This window comes from Microcaecilia unicolor, chromosome 6 (genome assembly GCF_901765095.1).
Source record: "Microcaecilia unicolor chromosome 6, aMicUni1.1, whole genome shotgun sequence".
NCBI classification, from domain to species: Eukaryota; Metazoa; Chordata; class Amphibia; order Gymnophiona; family Siphonopidae; genus Microcaecilia; species Microcaecilia unicolor.
The window spans coordinates 247937909-247965865 of NC_044036.1; the positions used below are offsets into that span (position 1 = coordinate 247937909).

A 27957-nucleotide genomic window follows, 5' to 3' on the forward strand; every position below is an offset into this window, starting at 1 on the left:
TTCCTCTAATTTGGAGCACTCTATGACAGAGTACAAGAAATTGGTTTAGGTTCCTTTGGGTTTCACTTGAGATGTCTGGAAACACCAAAATCTTATTTCCTATAAACATAACGACCCTGATATTCAGACCACGGAAGATAGCCGGGCTGTCTCCTGCAGTCCACGCTGAACCCGGATGACTGGCATTGAATATCCAGGGGGGTTTTGGCTGGTTTGAAGATAACCAGGCAAAGATATACCAGGATATGATGTAGAAAATCATGACCGCCAAACCTGGTTTAAAAATCAGCAAATAGCCAGTAATATCGCGAGATATAACTGCTTATCTGCCAGCTGCTAACTGCAGATATTCAACGAAGGATAGCTGGTTAAGCACTATTTAACCGGTCAGCATCCGTTCTGACCAGTTAAATAGCACTAAATATTGGGGGGGGGGGGGAACATCTCTAGATTTAAAGTACAAGCTCAACAAAAAAATCTCTTTGCACAGTATGTAGTAATGATACTACCAATGTCCTAGGGTCCATACTTGTAGCTTCAATCTCTTCTCTTTTTTTCTAATGAATCTAACATATTTCCTTCCTCCAAAGTAGCTGAATATTTAGCATTTAACAGAAAATATGCTTGCTTTATTGGAGGAGGATGATCCTGCATTATCTGCAACACTTCCAGTATATATCTTCTCTAACTTGTTCCATAGGTGAAATATGCACCATCTTAAGTATGCACTACAAATGCTATCTTCAATTGACTCCATTTTAAATCAAATTGCAGATAAATCCTTAAGAAAGGAATTTTGAGTGGTTTGTACTTGATGCACTACTTGATGTAATGAATCAGCTTTTTCTTCCACTGCATTAATCTTCAAAATATCAGCCTCATTAAGATGTATCTTATTTTCCAAAGTCTTTATAAGAGGAGTCAAGTAACTTATAACAGGAAGAATAGTCTTGGCCAGATCTGAGATAAACAACCATATGGATTCTAATGACATTACAGAAAGTTTTTGCAGCAAAGTTTCAGGGAGCTCACAAGTATAGTTAAGTTATGTACTTCAGGACATGCTTTTTGGCCTCCATTTGTTCCAGGGCCCTTGAGCCTCCATTCAACTCCATCCTGCCAATTTGATGTCCCACAGCATTATTCACTGGAGCTCTTTCTTGCCCTAGACTTGTCCCCTGCTGACAAAGTGGCCCCTGTTGAATCCTCAGCAGTTCACCAACATCCAGCACAGGGGAACTTGCCACTCTCAGCTGCATAGGCGGGGTCCTGGCATCCAGGCTTAGTGTGTCTTCTGGCCCAAGGGAGCAGCCCCTGCCTTTCTCTCTCTCTGTGGCAGATGCTTCCAGCAGACCTTGCTCCAAATGAGATACATGATTCCCTGCTCTCCGAACAAAAGAATCGATTGGGCCTGCAGATCTTATGCTTTTGGCCCCATTTTTGCTTCTCCATTGCTATCGAAAAGTCAGAGGAAGAAAAAAAGGTAAAAATTAACATGCTGCACTGCTCCAGCACACAGTGGCCATCTTGGACCCAATATGTTAAAAAAATGACCAATTTGCAGAGGGGAGAGTAGGGAAAGTCAGACACTGAGGGAAGAGGAGTGGGTGGAAATGAAAGAGCAGTACAAGGAGTCCTGTACTGTCTGTCCTAATTAGATTGTAAGCTCTGTCGAGCAGGAACTGTCTCTTCATGTTCAAGTGTACAGCGCTGTGTACGTCTAATAGCGCTATAGAAATGATAAGCAGTAACAGTAGTAGAGTCACAGAAGTTGGCATAGGAGCTCATCGAGGGAAAGTCAAGGCATATAATATAGCTTTATAAAATCTTAAATGATGGAGAACAGGTATTTACCCTTTTAGATTGTGCTAAATCTAGGAAATTTAGCAGAGTGCTTTTTTTCAGTCAGTTTCCAGTTAAATCATGAAATTTGTTTCTGGATAATGTGGTCATGGCTGATAGTGTAGTTGAGTTTAAAAAGGGTTGGACAAATTTCTGGGAGATAAATTCAATTATTAGCCAGACAAATATAAAAATTGCAGCTGGGAATGACTCCCTATTTTGAATCTGTTAGGTACTTCCAAGAGACCCAAACTGGCTGCTGAGATAGACCAGCGGTCCATTGAGCTCCACATCCTGTCATTAAGAGTGGCCAAGCTGAGTCCCTTGGAATTATATGGCAGATCCAAAATAGGGAGATCCATGAGATGTTCAACATGGGATTCACTGCTAAAAGGATAAAGGAAAATGAGGACTAAATCAGAAAGGGAGAAGGGGACAAATAATCTAGATGAGAGAAGAAATGGCATGAATGTTTTCTGCCGTATATGACAATGTGAAAAAACAGTTATTGAGTGTGCCAATTCTACCTGCCAGTTTCTGACACCATCAAGTGCAGCAGAAAGAACTGAATGAATTCTGTTATTTCCTTCTTGCAAACTTCCCGCCCCTATTCATCTCAGGGTTAGCAAAACCCAAAAGATTACTCTCTGTCCTACAGTTTGTTTTAACTGGTTGGCATTATCAAGCCCTAGCATTTTTTCCACATGCTGCTCTTGACTGTATGCATATTGCTTGCAAACTCTGCACCTGTTCACTATGTTTTGCTGTGGTCCTTTGGGGAAAAGAGATGAGAGGAGGGGATCTCAACCATTGCACAATGGCAACACCTAGGAGGCGATTCTATAACTGGGTGCCTGCCTGGTACGAGCCTATTCTAATAAGGAACATAGGCACCTGCTTTCCTTTATAGAATACTAGCATACCAGCAAAATATGTACTTGTAATTTAGGCATGACACATGCCAGAATGGTGTAAATATGTGCAGCTAAGTTCCAGTGATCAGGACCAGCGTTAGGAGTGGGCAAACAAGGCAATTGTTCTGGGTCCCCATGTTAAAGGGGGCCCCAAACCTGCCTGAAGTTGAAACAGCCTGCAAGCAAGCTTTGGGACCCCCCTCTCTAGCATCTGCCCTGGACCCCATCATGTTTACCACTGGCCCTGCCAGTGATATGTGCGTAACTTATATGTTATTATGTGTTTAAGTATGGGGCCTGCTCATACTCTGCCTATGCTTTGCATATGCCTACCTGTAAAATGCGCACTAAGTATGCATGTATTTATAGGATTGTGCTTAAACTATATTTTGGCATTTACATGTGTATGTGCACTCATACCTGTGTCTATGCCATTATGTTAATCATGTATGCGCATACTTTATACACCTGCCCCTCATAGTGGCTATATTCATGGTGCAAGCATATTGTACTCTAGTTTGAGGTCTGGGAGTATAACTGTAATGGTTGAGTTAAAATGGTGGAAAAACAAAAATTGTGGAAAATTCCTTCAGAAGCTGCAGCAGAAGGCTTGTGGTGGAGTAGCTCAGAAACTGAGTAAAATGGAAATTCAAAAGAGCAGAAAGAAACATCTGTCTCAAAAAGAAAGTACACGCCTCTTTAAGTAACAAATTTTGAGAAAAGAAAATCTGACTTGGAGGGCATATGATTCTTTTCTTTCATCTGTGGCTTTTCCTTTGTTAATCCTTCGTGTATACAAAGCTCTTCATTGACCTAAAAATGTAGAGTATTTTACAGAAATAGCTTCTTTGGGTTAAAGCTTTGCATGGAGACTTTCACAGTGTAAGCTCCTTCTTTCCTAGGTAACTTCCAGTTCATCCTCCAAGATGATGGTAGTGAAAATCTACAAGAATGTCGAGGACCAGGAGGTGATTGTACGGGAGATTAGTCTTTTGCAGAAGCTGTCACACCCCAACATAGTCAGGTAGGTCACTTATTGACTGATAGTAAACATGAAAGAAATGTTTGAACACATGGTCAGCATGCTTTTTTTAAAGGCCAGCCATTGAATATATATATTCAGCAGTGACCACTGCAAGCTGAGGCCTAACTTTATCCATCAATGCAAACTGTAAGAATATTCAGCAGCATTATCAGGGTAGTGCAGATAGGGAACTTATCTGCATAGCAGCTGCTGCCAGATAGGTAAGTGCTTTTGAATATTTGGCCCAGAGATTATAATGAGAGATAAAGGCCATGAGGTTCATCCAGTCTGCCCTGTTTCTCTTCTAAACAGGTGATAAACCTGTCGTATTTCATCTCCAGGTTTACCCTCACTTTCCCACCACTGCAGCTCTATTGTACCTGTCTTGTGCTTTATTCAATTCCAGCAGGGGCAAAAGAATATCTTTTTGGCTGCAGGGGCTAAATAGGCCAATCTCTGGCCCCCTCCCCAAGCTCTCTAGTTGCTGATGCTGTTGGACAAAATATTGGTAAGGTCATGGCCCACCTCATTCCTCTGTCTATGAATTCCAATACTAACTTTTGCTCTCACCACTTCATTTGGTAGTCTGCATCCACTTATCCAGAGATGTAAAGAAATATATATCATCCAATCGTTCTCCGGTATATCCACTTATTTCTATGCAGATGATATCTTGATGATCTGTCCAACCGACACCCTTTCTTTCTCAATTTCCCTCCTCCAAACCTGTTTAGATTCCGTTGCTACCACCAATTAGTCCCCAGTGCTGACTGTAGCTTGTTGATTCTCTAGTTGTTACCCCCCCCCCCTCCCATTTCCCTCTTTGGAACAATAATTTCCCCAGTCTCACATTTTCACTATCTGTGGGTAATTCTTGATTCTCCACTCTCATTTTTGCCACATATCTCACTCCTGTCCAAGCTTTGCTTTTTCACGTTTTGACAATTGCGGACTATCCGCCATGATAATTTCCACGTACTTCTCCTTCTTTCTTTATTTCCCATCTTGACTACTGTAATATTATTTATTCAAGCTTACCTCGTTCTGCTCTTAAGAAGCTACAAACTTTATAGAACACAGCCATCAGACTACTATGCCATGCCCACCGCTTTGATCACACATCTCCCTTACGAAAACAGCATCACTAGCTTCCCGTTTAATACTGAATAGTTTACAAAGTTGCCCTTCTGACATTTAAGGCTTTCAATTTAGGTACCCCTGATTATGTCTCCCTCCTTACTATCTCCTATTCTCCTGCAAGGGACCTCCGTTCCTTAAATTACCACCACCTTGTTCTACCAAGTCCCAAATTTGCCCATTTAGAAACAACTAGACACCCGTGCTTTCTTCTTCCTCTCTCCCCAGATCTGGAGTTTTCTGCCCCATTCTCTGCATAGTGATCTGTCTTTCAAAAACTTTTAAGGCAAACCTGAAAGCTTGGCTTTTCAGACAAGCCTTTGGGGATTAGGGTGACCCAGGGATTTGAGTCATTCGGTCAGGTCAAATTACCCCTGCTTTTATTATATGTTTTATTGCCTTCTTCTGTGTGTCTGTACCTCTTTTTTTTTTCCCTTTTCTATGTGCTTGTTTATCTGTTCTATCATTATTTGTAGTTCCTTTCCTTTTCTGTATGTTTTTGGTTTTGTACACTGCTCTGCTATGCCCAGGCAGCTAGGGTGGTTAAGCAAGTTCAATAAACTATAAACTATTTTGTCTTATCTTCAGTTGGATATTCATATTTAAGTGTTTCACCTCCAAGCAGACAAAAAAATTCATTAATTCCCAGTCCTGTCCAGTTGCTGCAACTGGATATATCTATTGTGGGATAATGTCACTGCGTTGGTGCAGTGTATATGACAACTTAGCCAATATGTGCCAATCAGAGTTTCAAACATGGCTGCTCTCTGAATTGATACAGGGGTTGCATTCCTGCTGCTCACATGATGAGTATAGTTTACTGGTGTAAGAAACTAAGAGGCCCTTTTACTAAGCCCCGTAGGCGTCTACGCGCACCCAACGGGCTCCAATTCAGAGTTACCGCCAGGCTACCGCATGGCCCATGCGGTAATTTCATTTTTGATGTGCATCCGCCCCCTGGCCACACAGGTTTCCAACCCCACCCCCTCCCCCCCAGCCACATAGGTCTCCATCTTTTTCTCTGCACAAATATAACAGTGCTAGAGTGTCCCTATAACCAGCTCCTCCAAATCAAACACTAATTACGATTTATAACAAATTACTACTCTACCTATGAAAAGTTATTCCGTTATTATACGTCTTCTGTGTACATCTGTGTGCTGCACAAGCCAGCATGTTTGAAAATATAAGTGAGATTAAATAAAAAATGCTACCAACAATAAAGAATGACAACGTGCATGCAACAGCTCATAGGTTTGCTTGCTTTGTTTTGAATGGGAAGGGGAAACAGAGACCGACCTATTGGCTTCAACTTTTTGACTTCATCCTGTCTCCTGTTTTCATCAATCTCTTTGGCAGCAAAAGCAGTCCCGAAGGCCATCTGCTCTGTGTCCCCAGTGGTCGTACAAAAAATCCAAAAAAACAAGCGCGGGGCTGCAGCAGTCTTCAGACATGCGCTTTCAGCTCTGCTGGTCCTTTGCCCCTGCCCACATCAACTTCCAGTTCCGGGGGCAGAGGACAGGAAGAACTGTCAGCACATGCTTGAAGGCTGCTGCAGCCCTGCCCTCGCTTTTTTGTTGTTGTTGTTTTGCAGCCGCTGTCTGCAGTAGCGGTTTGGGTGGTGGTGGGAAGGAGGTCGGGATTTGCCACAGCACCCCAGAAAGTTCGCTGTGGCGCACCAGGGTGCCACGGCTCACAGTTTGGGAACCACTGCCTTAGTGCAACCTCACCTTGAGTATTGCATGGTTGCTGTATCTCAAAAAAGATATAGCAGAATTAGAAAAAGTTCAAAGAAGAGCACCCAAATGATTTACTTTACTTGGGGCTTATATTCTGCTCACGCCTGAACGTTTGGAGCAGATTACAGTAGAAAGAACCAGTAATAATTACAACTGGGATAATGTACATAATAAAACAGAGACTATTACATAAGGCTAATGAGATAATACAGAGGTTTAGGTTTCATTCAGCATAACACTCTGGTGTTGATCTAGTAGTGGGTAAGCAATTATTAGGGAGTTTGTGCCAGGACATGCTTCTTAAATAACGCAGTTTTTATAGCCTTGCAAAACCATGTATAGCAGGTCATATGCAGTACTGATGTTGGCAGACTGTTCCAGGTTTTGGCAGCTTGGTACAGGAATAGGCTGGAGAAGAGTCTCTAGAAACAGAATCTCTTGTAGGATGGGAAGGACGGTTTAAGGGCATTTCTTGTGCCATATCCCAAGTTTAAAGTTGCCGTAAGAGGAAACATATATAATGGGGCAAAGCCCTGGATAATTTTGAAAATAAAAGCAATTCTAGGTTCTATGGGTAGCTAGTGGAACTGGACATAGAGATGGGAGACCCTGTCAGACTTTTTCAAGTCACCGATGAGTCTTATAGCTGTGCTTTGAATTGTTTGTAATTTATGTAGTAGGGTCTTTGGGCAGCCTAGGTAGATGAGGTTACAGTAGTCCAGTCTGGTTAGTATTAGGGTCTGAACCATGAGTCTAAAGTGTTCTCGGGTAATTTTTTTATTTGTCTAAGGTTGTGCATGAGGAAGATACATTTCTTTACCATCCCATTTTCCTGTGCCTCCCAGGATAGATTCTGATATATTGTAATTCCCAGAATTTTCAGAAAGGGTTCTAAGGTGTAGGATAGGCCATGTTTTGTGAACACACAATTCTGACTGGTAGTAATATGATGACCTGATAAGAGAAATTTATTTTTTTCACAGGTTAGTTTGAAGTGATTGTTAGCCATCCAGTCAGTGATCTGAGAAATATAGATCTCTATATGGGGTATTATTGTATGGATATTGTCAGGTGTTGGGATTAGGACTGTAATATCATCTGTATAGGTATAAACATGGAATCTGACAGCTTCCAGAACATACCCTAGCGAGGCCATGAGAACATTGACCAAAATGGGTGACAGTGGTGAGTCCTGCGGGAATCCACTGTCTGCATTCCGTCTCTCATAGTGTGATCTGTTCATTTTTACCAGATAAGATCTATGTGTAAGGAAACCTAGAAACCATTTTAGGACTGGACCTGTAAGGCCAATGTTGTTCAGAATTATTAGTAACTCATGGTCAACTACATCGAAGGCGCTCAATAGGTCAAATTGCATGATGTGTGCCTTCTTTCCTTCCACCAGTAGTGTGTTAATATAATTTATTAAGGTGCACAAAATGGTTCATGAGCTAAAGTTGTCCTGAAATCCTGACTGAGAGTGGTATAGTATATCAAACTTCTCCAGGTGCTCAGTCAGCTGTATGGTAACTAGGCCTTCCATTAGCTCTGTCAGGAATGGTATGGAGGCTACTGGGTGATAGTTGTTTACATTGGCTCAGGATTCTAGCTTATTTTTTTAGTGAAGGAGTGAGAATAATTCTCCCAAGTGAAGGTGGAAAGAGACCAGTAGATGGAGTGTTTGTTAGCCAAGTGTGGATCATGGATTTGAAATTGGTAGATATGCACCTCATAGGACTGGTTGGGCAGGCATCCAATCCTGAGTGGGATTTTGAGAATTTCTGAATTAGTTAGTCTGTTTTCTTGTTTAATGGCATAGAATCTGGCCCAGATCATATCGTTGGGCATTGCAGTGTTGGTGTATCTGACAGTTATCCTCTATGGGTAGCCAGTGGAAAAGACGTAGAGATGGGAGACCTTGTCAAACGATTTCAAGCCACCAATGAGTCTTTATGGCTGTGTTTTGAACTGTTTGTAGTTTACATAGCAAGTTCTTTGTGCAGCCTAGGTAGATGATGTTACAGTAGTCGAGTCTGGTTAGTATTAGGGCCTGAACCATGAGTAGTCTTGGGTAAAGTATTTTCTTATTCATCTAAGGTTGTGCATGAGGAAGAAACATTTCTTTACCTCTTTAGCCTCTCATATGAGGAAAGGCTAAAGAGATTAGGGCTCTTCAGCTTGGAAAAGAGAGGGCTGAGTAGGGATATGATTGATGTCTACAAAATCCTGAGAGGTGTAGAACAGGTAAAGTGAATCGATTTTTCACTCTTTCAAAAAGTACAAAGACCAGGGGACACTCAATTAAATTACATGGAAATACTTTTAAAACAAATAGGAGGAAATATTTTTTTCACTCAAAGAATAGTTAAGCTCTGGAACTTGCTGCCAGATGATATAATAACATTGGTTAGCATATCTGGGTTTAAAAAAGGTTTGGACAAGTTCCTGGAGGAAAAAGCTATAGTCTGTAATTGCCCTGGAATTGGTAGCATGAAATGTTGCTACTATGAGTTTCTGCCAGGTACTTGTATCCTGGACTGGCCACTGTTGGAAACTGGATACTGGGCTAGATGGACTATTGGTCTGACCTAGTATGGCTATTCTTATGTTCTTATGTATGTTAACCACAAGTTCTGTGGAAACCCCCCTTTCTGAAAATTACCTTCCCTTCTTTGCAGTGAAAAGGGATGAGGTTGGGGCTGGGGTGGGCCGGGTCAAGTGTGGGCTTTTATTTCACTTTGAAATGCCTCCAAGTTAAGAAATAGAAAATCCCAGGAGCACTGCAGTAAATAAAATCCTAATAGCTAAATAACTAAGGGTTTCTTTTACCTCAGCGCACTGAGTGTGAAGAAGCCCATGGAAATAGAATAGAATTCTTCACATTCAGCACACCGCTAATTGGTAGCGCTGCTTTGTAAAAGGAGCCCTTAGTTATTTAGCTATTAGGATTTATTTACCGCATTTTTGAAGAAATTCACCCAAAGCAGTGTACAGCACAAATAAGCTGGACATAGGCAATAAACAATTGCAGCAGGAAATATATTCAAATAACAGCACACATTTTAGCAAAATATGCTATTTACAGTGTCAGCACAATACACTTTAAAACACCTTAATAACAGTATAGGCTGTAAGCAGAAATGGAACACATACACAGATAAGATTGAGTAACAGGAGGTAATAAAAATAAAGGTGATTAATGTAAGGAAATATTGTATGTGGAGTCAGAAATATGCATGAAAATTATTTACTATACAAAAGTATTCTGTCCATGCCATTAACTAGAACAAAAGACTTTGCCCCCTCCCCAAAAAATATTTACCACCCTTCCTTGGCCACACAGCAGAGGCGTAGCCAGACAACAGATTTTGGGTGGGCCTAGGCAATAAGTGGGTGGGCACCAAGTGTTCCCTTCACCCCCCCCCAAAAAAAAAATGATCTCAGCTGGTGAAAAAAATGCTCCTTTCCACCTTGGCAGTCTGTAGCAGGCATGCGCTAAAAGCTGAGCATGCGCAGGTGCTGGTATTGTGGACAGTAGTGTTTTTGTTACCATCAGGGGGAAGTCTTCAGCTGGCGGAGCTTGGGATCCCCACCGGCTACCACTAAACGTGTGCTAATGTTGGGTGGGCCTGAGCCCTAAGTGGGTGGGCCCCGGCCCACCCAGGCCCACCCGTGGCTATGCCACTGCCACACAGTATGATCCTGGTGGTACATTGAGATGTTCAACATCCATTTCCACCCAAACAATGTGGTCCTTATGGCATGGGGTCAGGAGAGACAGAGCTGCATGCCCCAAGGGGCCTGAAAGCATCTGTTAGGGCATTCAGCTCTGCCCTTATGCCCTGCATCTGGGTCACCATGAGGCTTAGTACATGCTGCATGACCCTTAAGCCCCGCTGCATCTCCAACCTCATGGACTGGTGATGCAACAGGATTTCTGCATGGCAGTTTCATTTTGAAAATTAGTGTTTACACTTGCAGAGTCAGACACCCTTCCGTATGGTTACAGCCTATAGAGAGTCGACAAAGTCCACAAAATCAACCTTGATTATTTTTTATTTTAGGTATCTTGGAATATGCGTGAAAGATGACAAACTCTATCCAATCCTAGAGGTAAAGACCTTTTACTGTGAAACCGTCATGCATACTGAAATGCCCTATGTCCTTTACAAGCCATGGTCACACTAGTATTGATGGCTATTTCCATGATTACAAAGCGTTGTGGTTTGACATGGGGAGGAAGGGGTGCTGGGGGTGGACTAAGTGGGGGAATGCATGCTCAGTTATCCAATCATTATGTTAAAGTGCATTATTAACTGTGAGGTATCAGCTCTCTCTCTGTCCTTCTTCTCAAGAATGAGCAACAAGTTGTTCAGTAGAATTCACAGATCCCCAGAAATCTTACAGGAGCTGTAAAGTGAACATTCTACTATGTCCTTTTGAAATGGTGTGAGAACCACCATCTCATTTCATTAACTACTTTTATATGTCCCTACCAACCTGCACAGTAACTTTCTTTAAAGAAGGTATAAGGTTGGAGCCAATGTTGGCTTATGCCTTCCAATCCAGCTGCAATCAGGGAAAGGAAACAAGTTCAAAAACATTTCAGATTAGTGACAGAAAGTTCCAAGTCCATGCAGTGGCAGAAAATCACCACCACCAATCTGGAGTTGAACTTGTGAGCTGGAGGTAAATGGTTCTGCTATTCTGTTGTGATTCTTCTTGAAGTGTTTAATTGCATGCGTTCATCACCTGTACATGAGACTATTTTAGAAGGCATTTTTCAAAAGCCATTGACCAGGGTAAAATACCCATTCACTTGTGCAGAACAGCAGTCTGAAAATTGCCCTCTATGTAGCTAAAATTCCACTTGTTGTTCCGCAAAGCCCATACAAGAGACATTTCCAGGGCATGCTTGAGAAATAATGTGCTTATATATTCACATTTTCAAATCCACCTTCAGTATTTTTATGGAAAAATAGCCACTGAATAAGCAGGTGCAAAATTTGTGTGAGTTCTTTTTCTCTTGGGCACTTTCTAAACAAAAAGTATGTGTATATTTTCCTTTTTGAGACTTACTTATAAAGTTGTATCATGCGTCAACTGACCCAACCCCCTCCAATCACAAGAATCTTCAAATTAAGGAAGTACAATTAATCTCAAGATTAAGTCCTCTGGTGGAAATAGTATTGAGTTCAAAAATCCACTTTTGTTTTTTATAATTAAGCAGCCATTCAAAATTGCCACCTTCCCACCCCAACACAATCTTATCAAAAATTCTCCATCTCATATCAGTAATTTGATGACTTTTCTCAATCCAATGGAACACCAAAGGAGCTATCAGAACTTGTTCAAAAATTCTTGATTTATGTTCAGATAATCTCAGTTTAACTGGTTTTGAAGTGCACCCTATCAGGGGAATTTTTGAAAGAGAAGGGTGCCCATCTTCCGACACAAATCGGGAGATGGGCGTCCTTCTCTCAGGGTCGCCCAAATCGGCATAATCGAAAGCCAATTTTGGGCGTCCTCAACTGCTTTCTGTCACAGGGATGACCAAAGTTCACAGGGGCATGTCAAAAGTGTAGCGAAGGCGGGACTGGGGCATGCCTAACACATGGGCGTCCTCGACCGATAATGGAAAAAAGAAAGGCGTCCCTGATGAGCATTTGGCCGACTTTACTTGGTCCATTTTTTTCAAGACTAAGCCTTGAAAAGGTGCCCGAACTGACCAGATGACCTCCCCTTACTCCCCCAGTGGTCACCAACCCCCTCCCACCCCCAAACAAATGTAAAAACATTTTTTGCCAGCCTTTATGCCAGCCTCAAATGTCATACCCAGCTCTGTGACAGCAGTATGCAGGTCCCTGGAGCAGTTTTTAGTGGGTGCAGTGCACTTCAGGCAGGCGGACCCAGGCCCATCCCCCCCCCCACCTGTTACACTTGTGGTGGTAAATGTGAGCCCTTCAAAACCCACCACAAACCCACTGTGCCCACATGTAGGTGCCACCCTTCACCCCTTAGGGCTATGGTACTGGTGTACAGTTGTGGGGAGTGGGTTCTGGGGGGCTTAGCACAAAGGTAAGGGAGCTATGTACCTGGGAGCAATTTCTGAAGTCTAGTGCAGTGCCGCCTAGGGTGCCTGGTTGGTGTCCTGGCATGTCAGGGGGTCCAATGCACTACAAATGCTGGCTCCTCCCATAACCAAAGGGCTTGGATTTGGTCGTTTTTGAGATGGGTGTCCTCGGTTTCCATTATCGCCGAAAACCGGGGACGACCATCTCTCTAAGGACGGCCTAAGGATGACCATCTCTAAGGTCGACCTAAATGTTGGGATTTGGACATCCCCGACCGTATTATCGAAAAAAAAGATGGACGCCCATCTTGTTTCGATAATACACGTTTCCCTGCCCCTTTGCCAGGACATCCATAGAGATGGGTGCCCTTAGAGATGGGTGTCCCCGTTCAATTATGCCCCTCCACATACAGCAAATCACAGGGACACTGTATGACAAACTATGTTGGAAGAATTACATGTAGTCAGTGGTGTGCTGGTAAATGTTTAACAACAGGCTCTCTCCCTGGTCCACCTCTGCGCCCCCCCTTGTCCATCTCTGCACCCCTCCCATCCACCTCTGCACCCCCCCCCCCCCAAATTGCAGAGCTGGCTATAGCCGGGGAGTGAGCCTGGGGGGGGGGGGCAATGCATTACTCCAGGAAAAAAAAATTAAATGATCCCAGGTTCCAATCTAATTCATGTTTAAAGTGGGATAAAATGCCATAAATAAGTAAATAAATATAAACTTTTAATGTTTTTTTTTGTTACATTTGTACCCCATGCTTTCCCACTCATGGCAGGCTCAATGCGGCTTACATGGGGCAATGGAGGGTTAAGTGATTTGCCCAGAGTCACAAGGAGCTGCCTGTGCCTGAAGTGGGAATCGAACTCAGTTCCTCAGTTCCCCAGGACCAAAGTCCACCACCCTAACCACTAGGCCACTCCTCCACCTGCTTCTCAAAGTGGACATATTGCAAACACTATAATGAAAATAAAATGATTTTTTTCTACCTTTGTTGTCTGGTGACTTTGTTTTTCTGATCATGCTGGCCCAGTATCCGATTCTGCTGCTATCTGTCCTCTTAACTCCGTTTCCAGGGCTTCCTTTCCATTTATTTCTTTACTTTCCGCCTTTCTTCTTCATTTCTTGCCCTACATCCGTAATTAAAAGCTGGGTCCTCCGCAGACTTGACTGTCCAGTGGATTCAGCTTCTGCCTATTTTCTTCATCCATGTGCAGTTTTTCTCCTCTCTTCCTTTTCCCTCACCTCATCTCCTTCCTCACTCTTCCCTCCCCTCCATCCATGTTCAGCATTTCTTCTCTCTCCCTTCCTTCTCCTCCATCCATGTCCAGCAACCCTCCTCTCCCCTGCCATCCCCTCCATCCATGTCCAGCATTTCTTCTCTCTCCCTTCCCTCTCCTCCATCCATATCCAGCAACCCTCCTCTCCCCTGCCCTCCCCTCCATCCACCCACCCATGTCCAGCAACCCTCTTCTCCGCCCTGTCCTCCCCTCCATCCACCCACCCATGTCCAGCAACCCTCTTGTCCCCTCCCCACCTTCCACCCATGTCCAGCAACCCTCTCTCCCCCCTGCCATCCCCTCCATCCACCCATGTTCAGCAACCCTCTTCTCCCCCCTGCCCTCCCCACCATCCACCCATGTTAACCATCTCCTTCCAGCCTCCCCCCAGCAGCCCATGTCACCCATCTCCCTTCTAGCCCCTCCCCTACTCAACGCCAGACATTTCCTGCCTTCTTCCAGCCCCCCCCCGATTCCCGCTCCCCTGCTCCCCAGGTCGTTCATCATCTCCTGTCTGCCCTCAGCTCCCCGATAGCCCTCGTTTCCTTCCTGCCACCGCCCTGCCTTTAAATATTGTATTTTTCCTCAAGTCGTGGCGCCAGCATTGAAAGCAGCAACCTTGGCTCCAGCCTTCCCTTGCATGGTTCCACCCTCTTCTGATGTATTTCCTCTTTCCGCGAGGGCAGAACCATGCAAGGGAAGGCTGGAACCAAGCCGAGCCTGCTGCTTTCAATGCCGGTGCTGCGACGCGAGGAAAAATACAATATTTAAAGGTAGGGCGGCGACAGGAAGGAAACGAGGGCTATCGGGGAGCTGAGGGCAGACAGGAGATGATGGACGACCTGCGGAGCGGGGGAGCCTGCAGCTCACGGGGTGGGGGAGGAGAGGCAAGCCGGCTCGCACTCGGTAAACAACCGGCTCGCAAGATGCCAATAAATTTAACAACCGGCTCGTGTGAGCCGGCTCCAGCACAACACTGCATGTAGTAGATGTTCTCAAATGTACTTTTCAATAGTATCCAGGGGGATCCCAACTGGGACCCTCTATAGTAGAGTTGCACCATTGACAATGTTCACACTTACAGTGACCCAAAGCTGCATTGTCCACCTGTGTATAATCCTGTCATTTGTATGTCAGAGTTTCCCCTATAATACGCCCCCTTGAGTAGGCCACAATAGTGAATAATTAATTCTCTGTTATGCAGGAGATATTTGTAGACCTCGATATTTTTTTATTGCAGCCTGAATATTTAGTGATGATAAAACTCAAAGCATGTACTTTATTAGGAAGTTACATATTTTTGAGTATATATTAATTTATTTGACTTGTGGTCTGCCTGTCTTCCAATTCTAAGAGTATGACATGTTATACAAAATATTAAAGAACACAAAAGACATGCAACATACTAAAACCTGAGACAAACATTATGCATAAATGTTCTTGTAAGCAATTTCCATTATAAAAAAAAACCCAAGAGAAAAACTCTGCAATAACACCCAAAGCAACATGAACAGCAGAGGTGATCAAAGGGATGAAGAAGATGCAGCAGTGGCTTCATCAGGAGGCACTAGATTCTTCAAAACAAAAGTTAAAAGGTTTGCTTTGGCAGAAACACTCATCATCAGCCAAATGTAGAAGTGTCTCCTCTCACTGCATCAGCTAACTGTATGATGCAGTTTTGAGGAATCTGGTGACCCCTGATGAAGGCAAAGCCAAAACATGGCCAAATTGGGTCTCTCTTCAATAACATTTATTTTGGTAAGCTCTATGTGTTCTTCATTCCTTGGATCACCTCTGCTGTTTGTGTAGCATCCTCCATTAGCCAACTACACCAACATCCTCAAAGAGCAATAGCATCTTTAAAGATTTCCTAAATTTAAGCAAATCTGATTCAGAACACAACCCCAAAGGAGTAGCATTCCAAGCCTGGGGACCAGCCTTGGGAAAAATGGTGACTGTGTACATTAACCCTGGGGGCCTATTTAAATGTAGGCATAACAAGAAGCATGATGTGAAGATTGAAGAGCAATCGTATGGGGAAAGACCAGAACTTCAACAAACTGTGAAGGGACAGTGCACCACATAGCCTTCAAAACCAGTTCAAGAAATTTAAAGCAAAGGTACCAACTTATGGAGTGCACTGAGACTTGGGGTGATTTGGCTAACATTACTGCAATTTTTCAAGAAACAGTCCACAAATCAGCTTCCCATTCACTAGTGTTACCAAGGAGATGTGGAGGGGCATAATCGAACGGGGCACACAAGTTTTCCTGGGGCCGTCCTCGCAGGATAGCTCCGTGAAGGGGCGGGGAAACCTGTATTATTGAAACAAGATGGGCGCCCATCTTTCGTTTCGATAATACGGTCAGGACCCTAATCTCAACATTTAGGTCAACCTTAGAGATAGTCATCCTTAGAGATGGTCATCTCCAGTTTTCAGCGATAATGGAAACCGAGGGACGCCCATCTCAGAAACGACCAACTCCAAGCCATTTGGTCGTGGGAGGAGCCAGCATTCATAGTGCACTGGTCCCCCTCACATGCCAGGACACCAACCGAGCACCCTAGGGGGCACTGCAGTGGACTTCAGAAATTGCTCCCAGGTGCAAGCTCCCTTACCTTGTGTGCTGAGACCCCCAAACCCCACCAAAAACCCACTCCCCAGAACTGTACATCACTACAATAGCCCTAAGGGGTGAAGGGGGGCACCTAGATGTGGGTACAGTGGGTTTGTGGTGGGTTTTGAAGGGCTCACATTTACCACCACAAGTGTAACAGGTAGGGGGGGGGGGGGATGAGCCTGGGTCTGCCTGCCTGAAGTGCACTGCACCCACTAAAACTACTCCAGGGACTTGCATACTGCTGTCATGGAGCTGGGTATGACATTTGAGGCTGGCATAGAGGTTTGCAAAAAATGTTTTAAAAGTTTTTTTTAGGGTGGGAGGGGGTTGGTGACCACTGGGGGAGTAAGGGGAGGTCATTCCCGTATCCCTCTGGTGGTCATCTGGTCAGTTCGGGCACCTTTTTGAGGCTTGGTCGCAAGAAAAAATGGACCAAGTAAAGTCGGCCAAGTGCTCGTCAGGGACGCCCTTCTTTTTCCATTATTGGCTGAAGACACCCAGCTCTTAAGCACACCCCAGTCCCGCCTTCGCTATGCTGCCAACACGCCTCCGTGAACTTTGGTTGTCCCCGCAACGGAAAGCAGTTGAGGGCATCCAAAATTGGCTTTCGATTATGCCGATTTGGGCGACCCTGAGAGAAGGACGCCCATCTCCCTATTTGTGTCGAAAGATGGGCGCCCTTCTCTTTTGAAAATAAGCCTGAAAGTTTCCCAGGTTCACCCACCAAAAATCTGGAAACCTTGTACCTAAAGAGATTTTTTTGTTTTTATGATTTTGACAACAAAAAGAGCAAGCTTGCAGGAATCTTCTTTAAATCACTTTTAAATCAGTAAAATTTATATTATAAGATGTCTATGGGTTTTTTCCCATTTATTCTCAGAACAATTTTGTAATGTATTATAATCCATTATGTCACTTTCTGTCCATGCTTTTAGACATACTGTAATTGCAATTGTCTTACCTTTCAGGCAATTGAAAAAAAAAGAAGCAAATTATGTCATTAATGTCTAACCCAGGTCTCATGGACCAGGCCACCAAAGAGAGATTGACCTTCCTTTTACCACCTCACTTTTCACTCACAATTCGGTCTTTCTCACTTGAACTTGGGCACAAACTGGGGCCAGAAGACCATAGGATGTTAAGCTGGGCTTTATCTTGATTATCTTTAACAGTACCTGAGCAGGCTGTTCACCCTTTCACTCAAAGAATACTCACCACGCCAAGGAATTATCTTTTATGCAAAACTTTACTTACCTTCTGCAACAGGCAGTAAACCCAAACTCCATAAATCCTTATGACCAGTTAGTATTTGGTTTAGAGGTTTTCTGTCCATCCAAGTTCATCACCCATCCCTTTGGGCTATATAATCCAAGGCTGTGCTGATAGCGTTGGAAGTCACCAGCAATCACTTTGTCTGTCCTCTCCTCCAGGGCTGCATCTTAACGAGCTGCACCTTCTGGCCTTGAACAGGCTCTTCCCTGTTCCTGCTCTCAAGCTGGGCTCCTCTTGCCCACCCAGAGCATTCCTTTCAAACAGTTACTTTCTTTTGCTGACACTAACCTCCTCTCCCCCCCCCCCCCCCCCCCTTTAACTCAGCTATAGGTTATCTGACCTTTCCAGGATACCTCCTGTACTCCAAGGGTCCTGGCAGGGGTGAAAGCAACCAAAGACTATGTGCACAAACAAGCAAGAACTTTTATTATCTTCAAACTCCACCTCTACTGTCAATCATTAACTAGCAACATTTCTCTCTGCAACATATCCCTTATACACACCCTCTGGGGCTGGATCTCAGTCCACCCACAACTCAGAGCCCTCCCCTCAGAGACTCTGAAGAGCTCTATCATGATGACTTTAGTAATCCCCCATGTTTCATCTTGATTCAGAAATCATAGCCTAATGGCTGGAGCATTGGGCTTAGAACAGGGAGGACAGATCCCACTGATGTTCTTGGACAAGTCTCCTTTTACGTGAGGTATCCACTTAGATTGTAAGCTCTTTGAAATAGAGATGTATTGTACCTGCATACTTATCCCCACCAGACAGTGCTCTGTGCATTAGCTCCCTCACAGTGGTGTACCTCCTGTCAGACCCAGTTCCCTGCCCATGCCTTAATATCATCTCCACTCCAGTCTTTGCCTGGGCAGCAGCAACGACAGTCATAGGCTGCCTGTGGCCTGCACCGGGACTTTCTATCTGAACTGTCCCACCCCTTCTGATGCAACTTCCTGTTTTGTAAAGGACGGAATGGTTCAGAGAGAAAGTCCTGGTGCAGGCAGCCTATGAGTCCCTCTGCCACTGCCCTGGTGAATACTGGAGCGGAGGTAATTTTAAGATACCGGAGGGAGGTGCAGGAGATGCACCCCCTGTTAAAAATTCCCGGCTACGTCACTGCTCCCTCATTCTATAACATGGCACCTAAATTACAAGCCAATTATGCATGTAAATTTGTAGAATACTAGCATTTACACAGGTGAATGCTAGCTGAGCACTCAGCACTATTCTATAAATGATGTGCACAACTTGCTTAGCATGTAAATGTAAACAGGATGTTCACAGAGGAGGAGCAACATTATGCGCCTAAGTTTCAAGTTTATTTATTTCTTATTATACTGTTTATTGAGGATGTCATCCATATAGAAAACTGAGATTGTGTAAAGAAAAGCTAAAGGGAAGAGATAAAAGGAAAGTTGCAATTCAAAAAAAGAAAATCAAAAGAGATACCCAATAGGTTTCCTGAACCTTATATATCTAAGTGAGAAATGTGATGTTCCCAGTGGCGTACCTAGGGTAGTTGACACCCGGGGCCGGTCATTTTTTAACACCCCCCTCCAAAATCCAGTACTAGGCATACCGAGAATACAAAACACTCAGGACCTATAGAGCAATTCTACCATACCATAAGCAGTCATTTCTACGAGTCACACAAGGAAAAGGAAAGCATCTTAAACACTACAGTGAGCACTAGAACATCAATTCACCTATTGTAAAACGAAACCAGACAGATAGTACAGATCGTCAATCCTGCAGTCAATGCCAACTGAAAGTCATGTCTTTTTCACACCCTAATCCACTATAGAATAAGTAATCATAAACTTTCTATTTAGACAAAAATTAAACTGAACCCCCGATGCCAGACTCTGCATACAATGCAACACCACAGAAACAGAAAATGTCCCCTAGTACTGTGCAAAATATAAAGACAGCAGATGTAAATTTGGAAAAAAACTAACAAATACCAATCACCACTTTACAAATTAACAAATAGAAATAAAACAAATATAGAAAATAAAATACCATTTTATTGGACTAATACATTTAATTGTCAGAGGCCAAAACCTTCTTCCTCAGGTCAATACAGTATAGTGTGTTACAGTGTCCTAACCTGACCTGAGGAGGGGGGTTTTGTTCTCCGAAAGTTAGTCAAAATGTATTAAAATTAGTCCAATAAAAAGATTACCTTATTTACATGTTCTATTATAAACATTTATTAACACAGCTATAATACTACTTTATCCTAAAGCAAAAAAAAAACAAAAATATATATTTTATTTACAGTTTGTTGTCTCTGGTTTCTGCTTTCCTCATCTTCTTTTCACTGTCTTCCTTTCATCCAGCATCTGTCTTCGTTCTTTCTCTGCCATCCAGTGTCTGCCCTCTCTGCTGTCCCCTCCATCCAATGTCTGCCCTCTCTCCCTGCCCCTTCCATTCACTTTCTGCCCTCCCTCTTTCCCCCCCCCCATCCATCCAAGGTCTGCCCTCCCTCACCCCCCCATCCATTAAGGGTCTGCCCTCCCCTCTCCCCCTATCCATCCAGGGTCTGCCCTCCCTCCCCCCCCATCCATTCATCCATCCATCGTCTGTCCCCTCTCTCTCTCTCTCTGCCCCTTTTTTCAGTCCCCAGTTCCAGCCCTCTTATCCCACCTGCCCCTAGTTCTAGCCCCAGCCCACATCTCCCACTTGCTTCCCCTTTTCAGCCCCACTATTCCACCAGTCCGCAGTTTCAGCCCCAGCCCTTTTCTCTCACCAGTCCCGAGCTTCAGCCCCAGCCACTTCTCCCTGTCCCCTTTTCGGCCCCCAGTTCCAGTACTAGCCCCCTTATTCCACCAACCCTCCTTTTCAGCCCCCAGTTCCAGCCCCCTTCATCCACATGCCTTGCATTAGTGACCCCTTTTCAGCCCCAGACCCATTTTCCCACCAGCCCCAGGCATGGCTCCCATTTTCTCGCATGGCCCCTTCCCCACCCCCCTTCTCCCCACCCGTCCCCTTCTCCCCTCTTCTCCCATCTGAGATCCCCCTCCCCACCCGTCCCCTTCTCTCATCTGAGACCCCCTCCCCACCCCAGTCCCCTTCTCCCATCGAGACCCCCATCCCCACATCCCCTTCTCCCATCTGAGACCCCCCTCCCCACGTCCCCTTCTCCCATCTGAGACCCCACCCCCTTCTCCCCAGCCCAGTCCCCTTCTCCCATCTGAGACCCCCCTCCCCACATCCCCTTCTCCCATCTGAGACCCCCACACCCCTTCTCCCCAGCCCAGTCCCCTTCTCCCCTCTTCTCCCATCTGAGACCCCCCTCCCCACGTCCCCTTCTCCCATCTGAGACCCCCCTCCCCACGTCCCCTTCTCCCATCTGAGGCCCCCCTCTCCAGTCCCCTTCTCCCATCTGAAACCCTCCTCCCCAGTCCTCCTCGCCCATCTAGGCTGCCCCCCAACTCGACCCACCTACCACCTTCGACGACAGCCCTCATCTCCTGCCTCCATCCGGGGCTTTAAAAAAAAATCTGAAAAGCAGCATGGCAGGCAGCACTTCGTGTCTGCCCTGCCTGCTTGTAAAAGAAAGCAGCAAATCTCCTCGTCGATGTCGCATCGGGTATTCCTTCACTGGGTCCCGCCCCCCGCAAGGGCGGGACCCAGTGAGGGAAGACCCGACGCGACGTCGTGACGTCGACGAGGAGGTTTGCCGGCGCTTTCTTTTACAAGCAAGCAGGGCAGACACGAAGCGCTGCCTGCCATGCTGCTTTTCAGATTTTTTTTAAAGGCACAGGATGGAGAGGAGACGAGGGCTGACTGCAGTCAGCAACGGAGCACCCCCCACCCACTGACACCCGGGGCGGACCGCCCCCCCTTGGTACACCACTGGATGTTCCTCTTCTCTAAAAGAAGGCACACTGTTGCTGCTTCCTCCCTTTAGATAGGGGGCACTGTAGATCAGGAACTCTCTCCTTTCCAGCAAGTTAGCAGGAGAGTTCTCAAAACAAACTTTTGAGGAGGCCCCATTCAACTTGGGCCTCCAGCCCTTATTGAGAGCCTCAGGACTCACTCAGGATAGTAAAAAAAAAAAAAAGCATCTGAAAAGCTTCTTTTCTAAGAGAGATCTCAGAAACCGCTAACAACTATAGCTGCTCCTACCTTCAGTCTTAGGGATAGGGGGGTCCTCTTCCACTCAGGGTAACTTCTCCTCAATTATCAGCCATCCTATTCTAGATCCCCTTCTTTATAGGTTTCCCTTGAGAACAGGTTGCAATTCTCATACATTTGTGGTGTATCCCCTCTGGGTACCATTTCTGGGGAATACAACACTGGACTAGCAGGCTTCACCAAATATGCAAATTGGCCACTTTTTATGCAAAAAACATTCCCATTAACATTTATTAATCATGCAGTCAGGGAATTCTTCTTTCACCAAACAGTTCATCAAAACACTCTTCAACTGAGCCCTTTTTATTGGCGACCTGGGTCTCAGTTTAGAACAGCCACCTCCCCTCAGACAGAATTAACTTCACTCTGACAGTCCTGTCCTCCACCCCCAGCTGTTAGTTCATATATTACCGAGTTCAGTCTGGTAGAGTGTTCACTTCACATTGTCAGCCATAACAAAGAGTCCACCTTTTATATTTTTCACATTATTCTGGTATTCAGTTAAGTGCCTTATCTGTTCATTCTTTATGGACCTTTTCTTTGAGGTCTGATCCTCGGGGTTTTCAGCCCACCTTGGTCCATTTCCCAGGAGTCTGCTCACCAGTCACTCAGTATCTTTCCTTTCTGCTGCATGGTTCCTTTCCCCTCCTTCTTCCTCTCCGTGGAAGTGCCTTTTATTTAAAGGGTGGCTCATTACCAATCCCTTCCTGGGCTCTTCCCATAGGTTCTGGAGAAGTCCAGAACCTTCTCCAGGGGCAGACCTCCTAAAGGGACATAGCTCCTTCCTACTGCTACATGCCCTCCCCTTCTTACATAGTAAAGGATAACATTCACCCCTCCCCCTTCCTAGCTATCCTGGGATCAGGCTTATCAGTGAGGTAGGGCTCCCTCCCGTGGCTTCTACAGGACAATACAGGCCCCTCCAATGCCCAAGCACCCTCTAGTGGCCTCTTCCCATCTGCTCAGGTCACTTCAATGTCTAATTGCCCTCTAGTGGCTTTTTCCATGCCACTACCTCGCGCCTCCCTGAAAAATCTCCCCCTGGTGGTGAGGTCATGTCAGGGCAGGTCCTATAGCTATCCTTCTATAGTTATAACAGGAAATAGCCAGAACTCATTTTTGTTTGGATTGAAGGGCTCGTGATCGTGTATAAAATGGGACCTGTGTTTTGTATCTGGTGGACCAGTATTAGCAATTTCTAGGAGATATGGAATGAGATTTGTAGCTAGTGCACATTTTTAAAGAGCAGGGTCACATATTCCCAATGTTTAGCACTTGTGATTAGCTTAAACATTGTGTTCTAGATAAACTGTAGTTGTTTCAGCTTAAATGCAGGGCCTGAAAAGGGGGTTTACAGTAGGAGTGGCTTAATGGCTAAAGCAGTGGGCTGAAAACCAGGGAAGCTTGGCTCAAATCCCATTGCATCTCTTTGCGACCTTGGACAAGTCACTGAACCCTCCATTGCATCAGGTACAAACTGAAATTGTAGGCTCTCTAGAGGGAAAAAAACACCTACTGTGCCTGAATGTACACTGCTTCAATAGCACTCGGGCTTGCAGATGGTATATAAGAAATTAAATAAATAAAAGAATACAGTAGTCCAAGTGATTTAAGATTAGGGCATGGAGTCAGGTCTGGAGGGGGGGGGGGGGGGATCTGATTGAAGAATGAGCAGATCATTTTCAGCTTTAACATTTCCGCATAAGAAAGGACATGTGAGATTAGAAGCTTAGTCTGTTATCTGTGATAACTCCACAGTGAATTGACTGTTTGATTGTTGACACCAGCCATAATAAGTGCACAATACGCATGGTATCTTAGTATCTTCTTTCTAGTTGAAACTTAGATCTGTAGCTTTATTCAGGCTTCAGTTTTAGTTTGTGAGAATGTAGCCAGTTTGCGATGATAGTTTCTCATATACTGCTGAAATATTCTGAGCCTATGTAGCATCGATGGTGGTTGGTATTTGTATAGCAAGAAAACAGAAGAACAGGAATCCTTGTAGGCACACAGACAAATCAGTCACAACAAGAGCAACTAAAAAAAGGAGGAGGCAGCAGACGATGTGCAAATTTGCACCTTTATTAAACATCCAGGGCTCAGCACGAGTCGTGTTTCGGCCCACAGGGGCCTTCCTCGGGAGTCTCTAAAAACATATATGAATTAGGAATTAAGATTAAATGAAACAATGTTACATTGACACAGTATAAATATATGAAAACATCTAAATGTAAACTGAAATAAATGCCTTCAAAATTTTAAAATAACTATGTTTCAACATAAGAGTAAAAACATAATAATTATATATATAAATATGTCTTTGGACAATAAAGATTGGTAAGTATGATTAAAGCATATGTAAACAAATGCCAATTAGATTTGAAATATCACAACAAATTTAAGTGTAAAACATGGTACAAAAATAACCTAATAATGTATCAGCAAATTGTAAACATACAAAATGAATATAATGGTCCTAATATAGAGGATGAACATGATAGTTCAAAACCATACCTATGATTGAATGTATGCTGATAATGAGTGAACCCAAAATGATGCAGGTAATATTCAATGTCTGAAACAAGGGGGAATCATGTATTTTGAAAAAGCTAAATACATAGAAATGTAATATATTTCTATTGAATATATAACAACCTACTATAAGTATTTACTGACAACTATGTAAAAGATAAAGCAAAGAAAACATATGTAAACAATGTATATAAAAGTATCATCTTGTTTTAGTGTTTGTCAGGTCAAAAAATATTTTTAAACTAAAGCCAGCCAATATATGTATCATCTACTGTCAGTGGGAAAATGGAGAGGCAATTGATGTATATGGCACCTACCTACTATTAGTGTAACAACATAGAGGTGATATAACCAAAAAATGACAGTGAAACCTAAGATGCAGTGAAAATGTGTAAATGAAGGAACTTGTGCGTTGAAACCAAACGAGACTGGGGAAAAAAGGGAACGTACATCAAGGATTGTGAGACATATATCACCACTAACTCAAAACAAAAGTAGATTATTTTTTACGGTTTATCCTTCCTATCTAAATAAACATAGCTAACGAAAACAAAAAACAAAAAAGACATGTACCACAGTGAAAAACGTTGGAAATACACTAGAAAAACTTGGAAATAAAACAATACTAAATCGGCACCAGGGAGCAGGACACGGCAGCTAAAAAGGAAAGCGGGTAAAGAACATCGCACCTAAAACTGGACACAAGAGAATAAAAGCTGAAAAAAAATATGTGCTAGAAAAAAAAACGTGGGAAAATGTATGGAAATGGAAAAGAACACTCAGGTCCAGAGGAGGAGGGAAAAGAAACATAGTACAGTACCTTACTATCCATCTTCTAAACACCTCATAGAACACTTGGACTCTCTAGAGTACAAACTGGTAAAAGAGTTAAGAATGAAAACTAGCCATTTTATACTATAAACAGATTTCACTACTAGAATTAGTGACACGTTAGAGATACGTCAACACTAAAGAATGATGGTAAACTAGAAAAAGAAAACCGAGACTGCATCCATTGAGGCTAATTATATATAAATTATTAAAATGCGCTTTATAAACCATAAGAGATGATGAAAAATTGTCTCTGATGACACGTTCAGAAAAGATAATTGAACTGTTCTTATAGAAACATGTAAATACCTGATGAATTGTGAAAAGACTAAATAAATTCTAAATTTAGAATTTATTTAGTCTTTTCACACGTCATAAAGCACTATTTGAACAGATTTTTTTCTCAAAACGTCCAAATCGGTATTTTCAAAATCTGTTTTGCAGACATCTATCTATCTGTGTGTTTCATCTGCAGTGTGTCCAAATCGCAAGGGGGCATGTCGGGGGCATTCTGAAGGTGGGATTATGGTGTACCTAACACTTACATAGTAACATAGTAACATAGTAGATGACGGCAGAAAAAGACCTGCACAGTCCATCCAGTCTGCCCAACAAGATAACTCATATTTGCTGCTTTTTGTGTATACCCTACTTTGATTTGTACCTGTGCTCTTCAGGGCACAGACCGTATAAGTCTGCCCAGCACTATCCCCGCCTCCCAACCACCCGCCCCTCCTCCCAACCACCGGCTCCGGCACAGACCGTACAAGTCTGTCCAGCACTATCCCCGCCTCCCAACCACCAGCCCCGCCTCCCGATCCTGACTAAGCTCCTGAGGATCCATTCCTTCGGCACAGGATTCCTTTATGCTTATCCCACGCATGTTTGAATTCCGTTACCATTTTCATTTCCACCACCTCCCGCGGGAGGGCATTCCAAGCATCCACTACTTTCTCTGTGAAAAAATACTTCCTGACATTTTTCTTGAGTCTGCCCCCCTTCAATCTCATTTCATGTCCTCTCGTTCTACCACCTTCCCATCTCCGGAAAAGGTTCGTTTGCGGATTAATACCTTTCAAATATTTGAACGTCTGTATCATATCACCCCTGTTTCTCCTTTCCTCCAGAGTATACATGTTTAGTTCAGCAAGTCTCTCCTCATACGTCTTGTAACGCAAATCCCATACCATTCTCGTAGCTTTTCTTTGCACCGCTTCAATTCTTTTTACATCCTTAACAAGATACGGCCTCCAAAACTGAACACAATACTCCAGGTGGGGCCTCACCAACGACTTATACAGGGGCATCAAAACCCCCTTTCTTCTGCTGGTCACACCTCTCTCTATACAGCCTAACAACCTTCTAGCTACGGCCACCGCCTTGTCACACTGTTTCATCGCCTTCAAATCCTCAGATACTATCACCCCAAGATCCCTTTCTCCGCCCGTACCTATCAGACTCTCCCCGCCTTGTACGTTTTACAGCCATAATGGAACAAAACCAAAATGTCTAGGGTGAAATCTTAAATGTTTTGGACTAGACCTGTTTTTCTAACAAATAAGACATTAAAAGGTGCCCTAAATGACTAGATGACCACTGGAGGGATTCAGGGATGACCCCCCTTACTCCCCCAGTAGACACTGATCCCCTTCCACCCCCCAAAAAATGAATAAAGATAGTACTCACCAGCCTCTATGACAGCCTTAGCTGTTATAGGCAGGTCTATTAGAGCAGCATGCAGGTTCCTGGAGTAGTGTAGTGGTGGGTGCAGTGCACTGTAGACAGGTGGACCTAGGCCCATACCCCCTCCTACCTATTACACTTGTGTTGGAAACTTTGAGCCTTCCAGAACTAACCAGAAACTCACTGTACCCACATATAGGTGCCCCCTTCACCCATAAGGGCTATTGTAGTGGTATACAGTTAGGGGTAGTGGGTTTTGGAGGGCTCAGCAGACAAGATAAGGGAACAATGGTGAGATGTGTACCTGGGAGTATTTATATGAAGTCCACAGCAGTGCCCCTAGGGTGCCCCATTCCTCTCCTGGGATGTCTGAGTGACCAGGCTGCTAAAAATGCTGACCCCTCCTACATCCCAATGGTTTGATTTTGTGTGTTTTTAACTTGTGCGGTTTTTTTAATGGCCTAAAAAGATCAATGCACAAAACCTTGTTCGAAATGGTATTTAAAAAAAAAAAAGATTGACATTTTTCTTTTTTTGAAAATGGTTATATTTCCTATTCGGATTTGGTACATTTAACGCAAATGTCCAAAGTTTGGTTTAGATGCACCATCGAAAATGCCCATCCACGTTACTTTAATTATGCTTGTATACACAAAACAAATTTTAATATTTAAAAGTTATATATTTAACAGAATTGTTGTAGGAGAAATTGTGCTGGGATTATCATAATTGTTGAGCTTAATTACCAGACTTTTGGAGAGGAATGGGACTAGGAGGCTAAAAGGTAGTTGGAGGGAGGAAGAAGATGCAAGACTGAAGGTTTGCCTAGGGTGCCTGAAAACCTTATGTTTGCCCTACA

At 43.9% G+C, this 27957-nt stretch overlaps 1 protein-coding gene across 3 annotated transcripts in view; it reads left to right on the forward strand.

Annotated features, from left to right (window-relative positions):
• Positions 1-27957, forward strand: part of LOC115472830 (dual specificity testis-specific protein kinase 1-like) — a 221254-nt gene that overhangs the window by 165241 nt on the left and 28056 nt on the right. For all 3 annotated transcript variants that reach the window (XM_030207278.1, XM_030207280.1, XM_030207279.1), the window contains 2 exons: positions 3659-3780; positions 10721-10769. In XM_030207278.1, coding sequence (XP_030063138.1) covers positions 3659-3780; positions 10721-10769 — 171 coding nt within the window. The remainder of the gene's footprint in view (positions 1-3658; positions 3781-10720; positions 10770-27957) is intronic.